This window comes from Poeciliopsis prolifica, unplaced genomic scaffold (assembly GCF_027474105.1).
Source record: "Poeciliopsis prolifica strain line A6 unplaced genomic scaffold, Auburn_PproV2 SCAFFOLD028, whole genome shotgun sequence".
Taxonomy (NCBI): Eukaryota; Metazoa; Chordata; class Actinopteri; order Cyprinodontiformes; family Poeciliidae; genus Poeciliopsis; species Poeciliopsis prolifica.
In genome coordinates this window covers 887,002-900,552 of record NW_026562403.1, presented here as the reverse complement: position 1 = coordinate 900,552, position 13,551 = coordinate 887,002, and the positions used below count along the sequence as shown (strand labels likewise).

The 13,551-nt window shown below is 37.9% G+C and overlaps 1 protein-coding gene across 1 annotated transcript in view; it reads left to right on the top strand.

The window, feature by feature from the left end:
* Positions 1–13,551, top strand: part of LOC129371957 (phosphatidylethanolamine-binding protein 4) — a 60,608-nt gene that overhangs the window by 13,950 nt on the left and 33,107 nt on the right. The window contains exon 4 of the mRNA XM_055048875.1: positions 9,252–9,347. Coding sequence (XP_054904850.1) covers positions 9,252–9,347 — 96 coding nt within the window. The remainder of the gene's footprint in view (positions 1–9,251; positions 9,348–13,551) is intronic.

The following is a 13,551-nucleotide window of genomic DNA, read 5'->3' as shown; positions in this document are numbered from 1 at the left end:
ATGACTTGGCTGTGCTTTTGTCATGTATAACAACTATGAGCAGTCTTCAAGGACTTGAGTCTCATAAAGAATCAATTCTAACTGGTTATTCAAGCTGCATGATATCAGGAAAAGAATTAATTGTGATAATATTGCTAGAAATAACACATTTCATCTGAAGGTGAATTGATGTTAAGTTTCCCTTGGATGATTGAGGATCTACAGCAGCCTGAACTTTTTCAGGAAGAAAGCACTTGCCCCCAAATAAAATGGTGTTTGAGCATTGCAGCAGATGGGCTCTTTTTCTAGAAGAAAATGCAGAGGAAAAACCTAAACTTTGACAACAGTCTTGTTTAATTCTCAGATGTAAACGAGGAGATCATTTTCATGGTTGAAAAAAACCAAGCGTAATTTAGCAGAAAGGTTTGGGCTAAAAACCACAACGAGGTCTGCCAGCATTTACAGCATCATCCCCTCATGACAATAGGACAAAGTGCTGGTTAGGTCCAACCCTAACCCTCGAATCAGCTGCTCATGGGATGTGCTGTACCTTCCCTTCTGTCACCTCGTCTTAGAGACACATCTGATCAGCACTGCCATGGTGGTCCCTTTTAGACAGACGGCGGACTTTCGTCCTCTGGGTTTAACAGTCTGGAGGTTTCTTTACTGTTAGTGCACACTCAAAAAGTGTTTCTACTAGAAGAATAGCACACATTAATGATGAGTGAATAACAAATAAAGAGCATCTTGTAATGCTAACACAACATAGCTCACATTTCAGAAGGATACTGTATCCCAGGATTATAATGCTGCTAGATTTAATGGGATCCAGCATCTTTGTGGAATAACAGCTTTATGAGACTTTTGGGTACTTTCTCTTCAACCCAAGCCCTCTAACGGAAAACAATTAACCAATTAAAAGTGGACTTTTGAGTAAATTATAATTTTCCTTACATTACCCAGCCAATGAGTAAAAGGGAGCAATCACAAGAGTTCTTTCTCTCTTGTAAAAGTATTGATGTAAATATATATAGTAGAAGAGTAAAGCAATGGCAGTTTACTCCTAATGCTGCATTTAAGACAGCATGAGGGATGAAGCTGTCTTAAACATAAACATCTTAAACGCTGCCTGTCAAGAGTTGCTCTGCACATGCATCTTTTTAACCACATTTAGTTTTCTTATTGGATACAATCTTTTTCACTCTCATAATTTTGATTATGAAATTAATCAGCGATTAATCTGGATTGGTTTTGATTAAAAGAAAAATAAAAAGTTAAAACCATCATGATTTATTGTCCAATGCTCAAACTCTGAGGTCGTATATCCTTACGTGCGATTTCTGCTTTTGGGACCTGTGACGTCTGAAATCACCACATCTTCCTAATGGCTTTTCTTGAATTACTCAGAACCCGTGATGACATGGCCCCGATTGTCAGACGGGTGGGCTGGTGACACTGGAACACAGACGGTGCTTGTCTGTTTGAAATATTCTTTTTCGAGCTTCCAAGCACTGGGCTGTCCTCTCTCCCAGTCTCTCAACACCCAGCTTCGCCCACTGAAATAAGACTTCCATACTGGAAAATCCGGCCGTTCAACTGGCAGTCTGGACTAGGTTCAGCCCACACGACAGGGACCCACCACCATCGCCACCTCTTCCACCCCTTTAATAGGCACAAGAGTTTGCCACCCCATGTAGATGCCTTTTGGTCAGCTTCCATGGATGGCGTCAATAGCATCTTCCTACACAAAAGTGACTGAACGAAGGGCACACAAGAAAATGTGGGAATAATTTACACTTTCTCACTGTACTACCATCAGAAACCATAATTAATCATGATAGAAAAAAGGTGGAAGCCATCTTGGCTGGTGAAACACGCAGTGCCTGTGAACAGCCCTGACACCTTTAACAGCTCCATTGGCCAAATAGGAATGGGTGTCAGAGTGCTTACAACTGAGCTCCCTCCATGGCAGCATGTTTCCCTTCGTCTTCAGAACTGTGTCTGCTTCATGATGCTTTTCTGCGACAGCTCCGCAAAGTGCAACTGTCGCACTCCTTTATCTATTTTATCCGCACAATGTGAAATCATAGACAGTCTGTCGAAATAAGACTGATAACGTTTTTTTTTCTGTCTTTCACTCTTCAGTCGCTGCCAAAATAAAATGTGACAAACACGACTAGATTCGTTTCACAACACAAGTAATTTTTAATCATTTCCTATGTAAACTTGATGTCTTCAAATTTGCTGAACCGAGTGGATATTTATTGACTTTGCATGCATCTACTAAAAACCTCTTAGAAACTTGATTCCCAGATATCTTGCAGGAGAAGTGAGAATGTGCTCACACTTGAACTTTTACAGCCGTCTTGGTGGTAAAATAACAGAAAAATAGCAGATTTCTGACTCCTGGTGTGTGACATGGCTGACAGATTAATTATGGATATGAATCCAGAGCTGCAATTTGCCCTGTTTGACTTTGTTGTGTTCTCAGCAGTCAAACTATACGACAAAAATATTTCCCTTTTGCCTCATTTAGCACAGAGAGAGGCTCACTTTTCCGGCACCTGGCCACTTGCTACTTCAGTGTACCTGTTAGTGGTAGTTACTGTGTCTGAGCATGTGCATTTTGCAGAAATGCTTTCACGGTAGTGAGTAGGTGTATGTGTGTAAAGCCACCACTAGAAAGTGTTGAAAGCCTCAGCTAGCAAGATCGCATCCAGGGTGACTAATAAGCTTAACATGAGCACGGCTGTGTTCGCAAACATGGTGCGCTGAAAGAAGTCTTCAATGTTGAGAGAAATGCAGAAACGATTCCTCAGGCTGCTACTAATTCCTTCACCCCCCTCAAGCTTCAATCAGACTGTGAACCATCTTTCTGGTAGCAGAGGATTTATTGCAGTTACAAACTACAGATCAGAAGTGCAAGACTTAAAAAACAAAGTTCAGGAGAGACTGCCTTTAACTGTGAAAGTTTATCGAGGAGCTGTAGTTTTTATTTTTGAAGGTTAGGGGCAAAATCGAATTTACTTTGAGTGGAAAAAATCGCAGTTGTACTGTAGGCCATGAAATGTATTCCATTGTCTCATCTTGCCTTCTGTCATGTGTTAATTTGATTAAAATACAGCATATTTGCATATTTCTATGATCAAAAAGAAAACAAGATTATGCTATTATGTAAACTTGTGTTTGTATTCTGCTCTGATTTCTCCTGAACTGCTGCCTCTTCAAAGCTCACCCGCTCTTTCTGTTTGGCTATCAAGCAGAAATCTAGTAGCTGTGTGGCCCGAGAATACGCAGTTGTATCCACACGTGACTTTCCTCTGACCATGTGGCTCCTCAAAGTGTGGATTTATAAGCCACTTCACACTCCATCCCTGTGTGGGAGGACGCTGCGTTTAAAAATAGGCAGGTTTGGAGGTAGTGAGCAGCGCACACTATCATCTAAAGCTCTTGATACAAAACACTGAACTATTGGTACGCTCTATATATGTCATTATTTTGTGTCTTGTTGATCATCAGTGATTAATTAAGGTCTGCAGCTGAGCTTGACTGTTGTGAAATGTTTCCATTACCTTGCAAAAGTTTTCATACTCATTAAAGTTTGTCTAATTTTGTCACATTACAACAACAAACTTCATTTTTATTTTTGGGGGGATTTATTCTGAAAAGTGTGGCATGCATGTATTCTCACCACCCTGAGTCATTTACACTGATATAACAACACTTGCATAATTACAATGCAAGTGTTTTGGAGTATGGCTCCACAGTGGTGAACATTTGGGGACTTAAATCTGTCTATTCGTTCAGATTAGATAGACATCAATTTCTGCAACAAATTCAGGTTCAATTTATGTCTGGACATAAATAGGTCAGTCCATTGTAACTAGTAAATTATCATCAATAATCTTATCACACTCTGATTTTCTATCAGAAAACTTGTGAAGTTTACTTTGACATGACAGCCAGCCTAAGTTTTGTCCCTAAATAAATAAGACACTTTAAATTACGCAGTGGTTGATCGGTGCATGCTAGGCTTTCTCCAATGTAGTTGATCATAAATAGGTTCTATACCACACTGTTCATCACATTGTCTGAAAGTTGCATTTTCTTGGCAATACCATGTACTCTGTGTGTTAAAATGCAGAAAAGTGAGGTATTTTTAATACTGCTTGTACTGAACAGCAATAAGGTTCCCAAGGTGCTACAGATGAGTTGTGGGGGATGTGCTGTTATTAATGGCAATCAGGACCTTCACACCTGGAAGGTTGGTGACCTCTAGGTGAGTGCCACAGCCTCCCTGGATTCGACGTCTCATCTCTATAGTACTTTACTCTCTTCTCTGGATTCAATTACTGCTATCAGGCTGACCTCTGACCCCCCCTTTACCACGTTTAACCTCATCTTCTGACCCTAACAGTGTTAACAGTAGTAAACTTCCTCTGTGAACATCCATTTTTGTTTCACTCTCATTTGTCTCCTGCTTCTAAATCAACACATTTTGTCAACCATGTCTCGTTGGTTTATTTAGTTGACTTTAATTTAAAGTTACTGTAATGTAGCGGTATCTCAATTAATTAACGAATTAACAAATTTATTTTAGTTACTATACACTGAGTAATATACATAAAAGTGTTTTTTTCTGTTATTTTAAATTATTTAAATGTAAATGAAGTTCCTTAGAAGATTTGAAAATTACATAAGATCAATAAAAGAGAAACTTACAGAAATTATACGCTACTTAAAGGAATCAGTGAATAGGCCAGTTTTCTTGCTTAATTTATACATGAGCGCCTATGTGAAAAAAATCTGTTTCAATTTTTGAATTGAATGACTTGCATAAATTAAATTTTCAATTATTGTTAAACTTTCTGAGATCAGACTGTTATCCTACAAAAACAGAAACTGTTCCTTATATTATCCTTCCTCAGACAAATTTACTTCTTCAGCTTTTGCTTCAAAGCTCACATTTTTCTGTATTTGCAGATTGATCTTTCACCTCACTCTAAGCTGCAGTCGATGGTTGTTAAGCCATGGCTGCCTCTTAATCACAACACAGATACCTGTTAATTACCAAATGAGTTCAAGTATTTTTGCTACTTAAACAGGGATTTGGGATCAATGCATTGCTTTGCTCTGGTTTCAGCACTGAGAACAGTTGATCATCAAGTTGCACATGGTTTGCTCTGCATACAATGGCTAAAGCAGACACAGGGTAAAGCAATAGGCATATTAATGGACTTCTGCACAGATGACATAGTTTGGTGGTGGGTCATGGATAAAGCATGAACTTGTAAACTCACAGAGGGGCCTCTTCCTTCTCCCTCCCTCTCACTAACTCACCCTCACCCTTCGTAGTGTCATCAGTTTGCAGATCTTCTCTACGAGAGCAGTGATTAGCCATCTCTCTCGTTCTCATCCCCAGCAGAGTTCACACAGAGGTAATCAAGTAGATTTTCATCCTTGGAGGCTCTGGTTTCCCCATGCCTTTGTTCTTTAGCATCTCCTTTATAGCAAAAGTCAAATCTGTTTGGTTATATTGTCATGGAGTATTGTAAATACGTCAGTGAAACATATTTTTTGATACGTTTCTTTTGGTCACATTTAAATTACTTCTTTAAGTGATCTTAATGAATCCAAGTCCTTTTTGTCTTTCTACCACCAACCAGGGCCATAGTTAGAGATTCCCAGTCTACTGCAGGGTTGATTTGAGCCGGCGGCATCTGAGGTGTGGTCTTAGTGGACCGTTTTGCTGTGATCACAGCAGGCAGTGGGAGGTTAATCCCAAGAGAATGGAGGCTCAATCTTCCCCCGCCTCCAGTTTTTACCCAAGGCTCTCACATCCCCTGCTGCATAATGGCCCGGCAGAGTTCTGTGATACCTGAACAGATTTCTATTCTGCTTCCGATTCTCTCATTATTATGACATTTAGCCATTTGGGAGCTGACTTCTAGCCTTTCTGTAAACATGTAAATTAAATGTGCAGCAAAGAGAACAAAGATATTGGATATTTAGTGTCTTGGAAAAGTCTTTGCTCTCATTTAAATTTTAACACTGGGCCCATTACAAGCACAGATATCACTATGTTTTATGGACATTTTATGTGATAGACCAACACAAGGTTATATGTAAAGGTGTGAGGGAAGGAAATGAATTTATTCTGATTTGTCAGAAGTCTGTAAGATAACAACACTTGACCAAAAGGAAGTGCTGTGAATACTTTCTGGATTAACTTTATAGATGCATATATTGATCATTGATATTGAGCATTTGAAAATAGAGCATAGGACAACTGGTAACTTACCAAAACATGGCCATCAAAACTGACAAGACAGGCAAGGGAACCACAAGACTGAGATTTTTGGAAAAGTGTGAATAAAAAAGCCATTCAGTTTATATTTTGTCACAAAACGTGGAGGGTCTACAAAGAAAACTGCTTTGTATACAAAATATCATGGGTTGAGGAAAAATAACACAACACATCAGCATGAAAATACCTTTCCCATGGTGAAGCCTGGTAGTGGTAGCATAGTGCTGAGGGGATGCTTCAGTGAGAGAAGCTGGTCAGACAGTTGATAGTATGGAATAAATATTGGGTGATCCTGGAAGAAAATAAAATGTTTAGCAATAGTTTTGATAAACTATTGCTAAACAATGCTGAATATATTTTTTGATAAAAGTTTATTCATATGTCAGAATGGCCCAGTCAAAGTCAAAACCTAAACCAGTGTCTTTGCAAAGTGTTTGGACAAAATAAGTTTAAGGGATATGAATACCTGTGCAAGATACCAAGAATTTAAGTGGAAACTAGAGTTAATCCTAAATACTAGATTTAAATAGCTCCAGCAAAGGTTAATTTTACATAATTGTCAAGGTGAAAATCTTAATGAGTAACTTAATGATCCTGAGAGGAGTAAGACAGAAAAACAAGCTCCACATTTTAAGAGAAATTGTGTCGCTTCCAGGATGGAGCAATTGATATACATTTAGTTTGCTCTAGCCCTGAGAAATTATTTCAGATGGCAGAGTATGCATCTGTTTTTCCCTGGAGTCTTTCACACATATCTGTGTGTAATTAATGTGAATTTTGACAGATGGAGGAAAAAAAAATGTCTGCATAAGATAGAAGGGTACATGCCACAATGTGTGAAGTGCAAGCTTGATGGGAGCTTCTTGTATTATATTTGCTGTCCATGCCAGCTGGACTAGTAGCTAAAGAAATGTTACAGGTAGAAATTCAAGCTTTGAATATATGCGGAAAGCACAGAAATTCAACGGTCACCATAAATAGGTTGGTGTTTTTTTTCTCTCTTGTTACTGTAGGAAATTAATGTGAAACGCTTTTAATATTGTACTAAATTTAGCTTTATAAAAATCTAAACATATCCAATAGCATGTATCTGCATGCAGGGTAATTTTCATGAAATATCCAAAAAAGTGCAATTTTGTTCAATAGTAATTGTGACTGGAGGTCATTTTTAAATTAAAAGCTTAATTTGCCTTTTAGGCTGTGTGTGCATGTGCTGTTGTTTGAAACCGTGCTATTTCTGAAAGCATCGGGGTCTGACTTAGATATTAGTATAACTACATTATCACACTTTTTTTTTCCCTGCCTGGTAGCAAACATGTAAAAATGAGGATTACAACTCTGGAGAAGGCAACAGGTCATGGTTGGTAAGCTGCCCGGGGGGGTCACTGATATAGAGTCACTTTTGACAGGCTGTGGAGGAGGCTCTATTGTTACTGGTGTGTCTGGATGTTACCTGCAGGCACTATCGCTGAGACTACAGTATTATCCTATTATTAGGCTTAGTTGTTTACGCATATTACTGCTTGTCAGGTAGGCAGAGAATCCTTCTGAAAATGAGCATCTGCAGAAAAAAAATACATGACTACTTCTTTATCTCATTCAAGTACATCGGCTTAGGATAATTTTCTGAGGCCTGTAAGAATGTCTTCATAGGACAAAACAAACACAAATTTAAGATTTCTGTTTACAGGGAAGCATTTGATCCTTTGAAAATGTTTTACCACACCGCCAACAGTGTTATTTGGCAGTCGGCATTAGAACGTAAGAAAAGCTGCACCTGTTTTTTTATGTGTTTGTGCTGATATCATTATGGTCTTTGCTTCAATTGAAAGTGCATATACTGTAAGAGGGACACTGTGTCGCTGTTTGTAGAGGAAGTGAACAAAATAAAAAAAGCTCATCATATGGTCTGGCAGATTTTGGGCACCAAACCAGGGATGACAAATGTGCTCTTGCAATAATTCAATCTGCTCTCATAATTCTCTAACTTTTAGGGACAGACAGAATGAAGATTTTTTTTTTTTTTCCGGCAATTAAGCCGCCAAATCATCGTCCAATAACTGTGATCAAGTGTTAGTTAAGATGCTTTTTCTCTCCATTGACAGATTGAGGGGTATAAAGATACTTGGTAAGTGGCAGAAAGTTACTGTGAATATGTTAACGAGACGATTCTGGTGTCGCGTCCAAAACGGTGTCATTTTGTTTATGTCACAGGAAGGATATTAAGTTTAAGTAATGACAGAAGGGACGGCGCTTGTTTGAGAAAAGAATAAGAAAATCAGCTACAGTTGATGTTCTCACATATTTATCACTTTTAAAATGTTTTTTTTTTTTCATGTTAAGCCAATATTTTAGGCTTGACAGTTAAATTTGATAATGAAAGACAATGAAAGAAAAGTCCTAAATCTTACTTTGGGAGCTTGTTGGAGAGATGCACTGATCTTGCTTTCAATTCTGAGTTTTTCTCCGAGACCAATAAACACTCAATGGAGGGAATACATTTCTGCAGGTTTCTGGACAGAGGTGGCAGTTTTGAAGCTATATGAAAATGAAGCAATTAAGAGATTTTTCACATTTGTGCATAAAAACATTCATCCCTAACCTTTCATTATAAAACTCACAAAAGTAAATCAAAGTGCCTGCTTTCATAGTCTAAAGATGGTGGAATTCCTTCATTTTGATGCGTCATTATGAATCAGTACCTCTGCTTTGATTGATTGATTGATGAATCTCAAACTTATTAAATAAAGTTAATGACACAAGAAGACACTCAACAACTGAATCACAAAACTGAATCAAAAAATAACTGTATTAGATGGAGAACAAGAAGGTCTTAAAGTAATGAAAAAGTAAATATTTTGAACAGCACACCTAAGCCAAATATTGGAACCGGATTTGGAGCCAATAAAAACAAGCCTGCGTCTAAAAAGTAATAATGTGTATATGTTTGACTGTTTACATTTAGAAAAAGATGTACGTCCTGGTGATGGTTGATCCTGATGCTCCCAGACGCTCCCAGCACCCTGCTTACTGGAGGCACTGGTTGCTTGTGAACATAAAGGTATAGTAAGTCTCCCAGAACTTCTGCTCCTTCACCTCATTGGTTTTGCCGATAGTGATACAGGCAGCGCTTTCTATTGGATTAGAAAGTCATACAGTATCATTGAAATTTACAAAGTTGTGTTTGGTTGCTTTTTTTTCTCAAGTGTGCATTTTCATAATCTCATGGTCTCATTTGGCACATCTCATGTTTACATCTGCATCAGGGCCGATCGCAAAGCCGAAAAATTATGAATGGTTTTTTAAGCCGAACTTGGTTACAAAAAAACGGTGCCAAGTTTGAAAATGTTAATTTTTCATATCATGTATCTTGTGCAATAAATGCCTGTGACAAAAGTGTGGGAGTAAGTCTTTCTAAATGGCTGTGAAAGTTTGCAAGGCCCTGTCAGCAGCAATTTCCCTCTGCTGCGCAGTGCCTGGGACGTGTCAATGCGAGCGTGTGAGACTGAGATTGGGGAGAGCAGCATGCGAGGCACACACTTTTCCTCCCATAGTGCTCCAGTCCCTCAGCTCTCCCTTCAGTGGAGAGATCTTGGCAGAGTGTCCTCCCTTCATCTGTTCCCCCAGGCAGAGCAGCTCCCCCAATGATCCACACTTCTCCATATTTTACACCCCCGAAATGGGCACGGCTCCGATCCCCTTATTTCTCTTCGTATTTCACTCCTTTTTATCCATTCGCTTGTGTGTTTTCGCATTCTTGCATCCTAACGCCAAATGCATGTTGAGTTGTTGATTGCCTCAAATATTTTGAGGTTTGCAGACATTTTTTATAATCCCTTGGGAACTGGGAGATCAACCCAGTAGATTAGAAACCAGGGGTCTGAAAAGCAAGATCGTAAAGCTTCTTCAGATATGTATTGCTGCTCCCTTTAAAATTTTTTAAAAGACTGAGTGAGTGCCACATTGATTCAAAAATCTCACAACAGGTTTAAATTGTGCGTTTTTTGATTTGTTCTGCATAAAATTGCTCTTAGGAAATCATTTCTGCAGCTGTGCTGGCAAGCACATTAAAGGTCCAGTGGTATTTTTATTTTCTTTCACTAACGTATGTATATTAACAATAAAATCCCAGGTAGATGATAAACTTTGGAGTCCCAGTATTTCACAAAAATATAAAGTTTTCAAAAACACTGGAGGAAAACAAGATGCTATTTCTTTTTTTGAATATGAGTTGATAATATCACAGGTGGCACTATTAAATACTATGATGCAGAAGCGTGTGTATTTACATAAAATAGATGCATAACCCTCTTTTCTCACTGTCTGGTACATTAAATCAGATTAACCATTTTAGGGCAATTAGTGTTATCAGAATAATGAGAATAATAACGATAGTCTTTTTTTACTTTAAATTTAGAACTTGTTTTTTTCTAACGTAGCTGGTAAAATTGCCTTTGACTTGTATAAATATTTTGAGCCTTTTTCTACAAACTATCAGAAGTTTAATGTTGGCTTTTTCTTTCTGACAAAACTGGAGTCTCTGAGGTAGGTCTCAGGCTGTCCTGCTCACACACCCTGTCAGCTCTACTCATAAATGTTTGAGAGTAACTCAGAGTTATGAATTTGTTGTCCTGATGCCACTTTGCAACCGGCTTGGTTGTTTACTTTGGGATACTGTTTATTTGGAAAACTCATTTGAGCTAAAGATAAGTGTGTGTTGATATCTGAGGCCATTATTAAACCTAGATTTTGGGCCTGATCTCTTCATTTGGAGTCACGTGGTAACAATATAATATATCGTCTTCATAATTATGACAACTGATATCATTAATTGTTCTGACCTGAACTGTCTGGAACATGTAGATATTACTTAAGAGTGGTCCAAGATGTAAACTTGGAGTTCCTCGAATGGGATTTTGTCTGGTCCGATGAAAAGTTATAAAGAAGCGCGAGTTCTTCAGACAAGACTCCAATGGGTAAAGCACTTTACCTGAAAGTTCGACTAAGCTCTCCAGTTGCTTCAATAATATGTCAATAGTGTCAAATGTTTCACTAATTCAACAGAACCAACATTTATGTGGATGTCATTGAACACTTTGATGAGGGCAGTCTTCATAATGTGTTGAGCACATTTATTTAGGTGTTGAAACAAACCTTTTGCCGTTATTTTCCTGATGAATATAAGGTTTCAGATTGGATTGTAATTTTGTAAAATAAATCTTATCATGTGTTTTCACCAGAGGCTGAGTTAGAAAGACTTTTTATATGTAGAAATGTGGACTTGAATAAAGCATGTTTCATTCCTGCATAAAGGTTGTTATTTTTAAAAGGTACTTTCAGTCTGACAAACAAGCCTCATTCGTTAAATTTAAACTTGTATCTAAAGTTGGTTTGGTCCATGTTATGTAAACATAGTAGTTACTTCATTATTGACCTAATTTTAAGGACAGACTGGTATAGTGCTAAAAAAGAAATATAATAATTTTCACTTCTTGAAATTTCACCTTTGACTTTTATTCTCAAGCCTGTGAAGAAAGCCTGGTATACTCACCAGCTGTGAATAAACAAATATCTTTCAAACCCTCAGATAGACGACATTCTCTCAAGCAATTCAATTCCCTGTCACTTGTGTGGGTGTTGACCTGCTCTGCCCATGTTGGATTGGCCAATATGATGAGAGGTTTCTCTGATTGTGACTGGTGGTTGGTCAGAAAGGTTAATGAGCCTTTTGAGTGAAGGCAGCTGTAGTGGGAGGTGTTTAATTGACCAGGGTGGCTAGGTGACACGATACAACCTCCATTTTGTTTCAAGTGTCAATCTGAATACGTTGGATTTTGTTTCAAGCTCAAGTCTTTTGAAATTGTGAATGAACACATACATCAGCAAACTAATGAATACTGATTAAAGAATAATTAGGTCCATCTTTCAAAGTGTAAAGAGTGCTGCGCAATAATATTCTCGGCATGTTTGTTGATTTTAACTCTGAGGTCATGGTTTCAAATGTCAAATAGATCTGTGTTTACTTTTTCACAAGTCAAATAATATGAGCTGCAGCAGCCATATTCTCTTCATATATATTCATGGGTTTAGGGTCAAACAGCCTTGCCCTGGTTTGCAGATGTATCCATAATTACTGTGTATTCTTTGGAGTTGTAAAGATAAAGATTTCCATAATTCAGCCGAAAGCGAGGTGAGGTCAGCCTGGACCGAGCAGCAAGCCGCAGCACATTTAAGCCGATTCCTCAGTTAAAGTCTCATTAGAGAAGAAAAAGAAACAAGGACACGCTGAAGTACCTCGTGTGTTGGTGCTTCGCTCGCTTCTGCTTCGAATACAAACACAACACATGGCTCTTCACTTAACAAAGCAAGTGTTGAGGATCTCCTCGCTTTATGTCAGCCATGCCAGAACTCTCTGGAGAGCATAGTTTGTAATATTTGAATATTTGTTGCCAGATTCTGTACTGCTTAGCCACAGCATTATAGAGACTGTAGACATAAACATTGCTTCCTGACATAAGATGACTTAATGAGCAACTTTTAACCAGATGAGATCCTTTGAAAGGGCTGTTTTCTATACAATATTCTTATTCAACAATTATCTTTTTTATTTAAGTCTTACAGAAATTATAAAAAAAAATTCTGTCAGCTTTTATATTGATCTGACAAGATAAGCAGGTTCATTGACATTGTAAGAAGTGTTTTTTTTTTGTTTTTTTTTACTGTATTTACAAACAATATATCTAAACCTGTTATTTTGGGGAATTTATGGGTAAAAGGTGGTGATCAACAAAATATTTAGCAATAGTAAATCACATTATGCAAACTATTAATTTCAATGGGAGGAATTTGTTTTAGAACAATCCTAAAACATTATTAAAGGTTTAACATAGAGCTATAATTGTTCATAATTTTGGGCAGTACAAGTCGAGTAAGCATTTTTTTGTATTTTTTATTTTACCAACATTCATCTTTGAACTGAATGTTATATTAATGGTGCAACCAGAGTCCTTAGTTGAATCTGACGGAAACTGTGGAGACACAGCTACAGATTGGGGTGATGGCAAAGAGGTCTTCCAATCTGACGGACTTAATTATTTTCACCGAACAGTAGAACACTGTGAGTGTGAGATGTTTGCAACATGCAGCTAGTCTGAAAACAATACTCTGCTGAAACAAAACAAAAAACCCCAGATAAATAAGATGTAAATGTTAAATCTACACCTTGCTTTTTCCCATTTCTAACTTCGTCACTTGTTGCCTTGTCT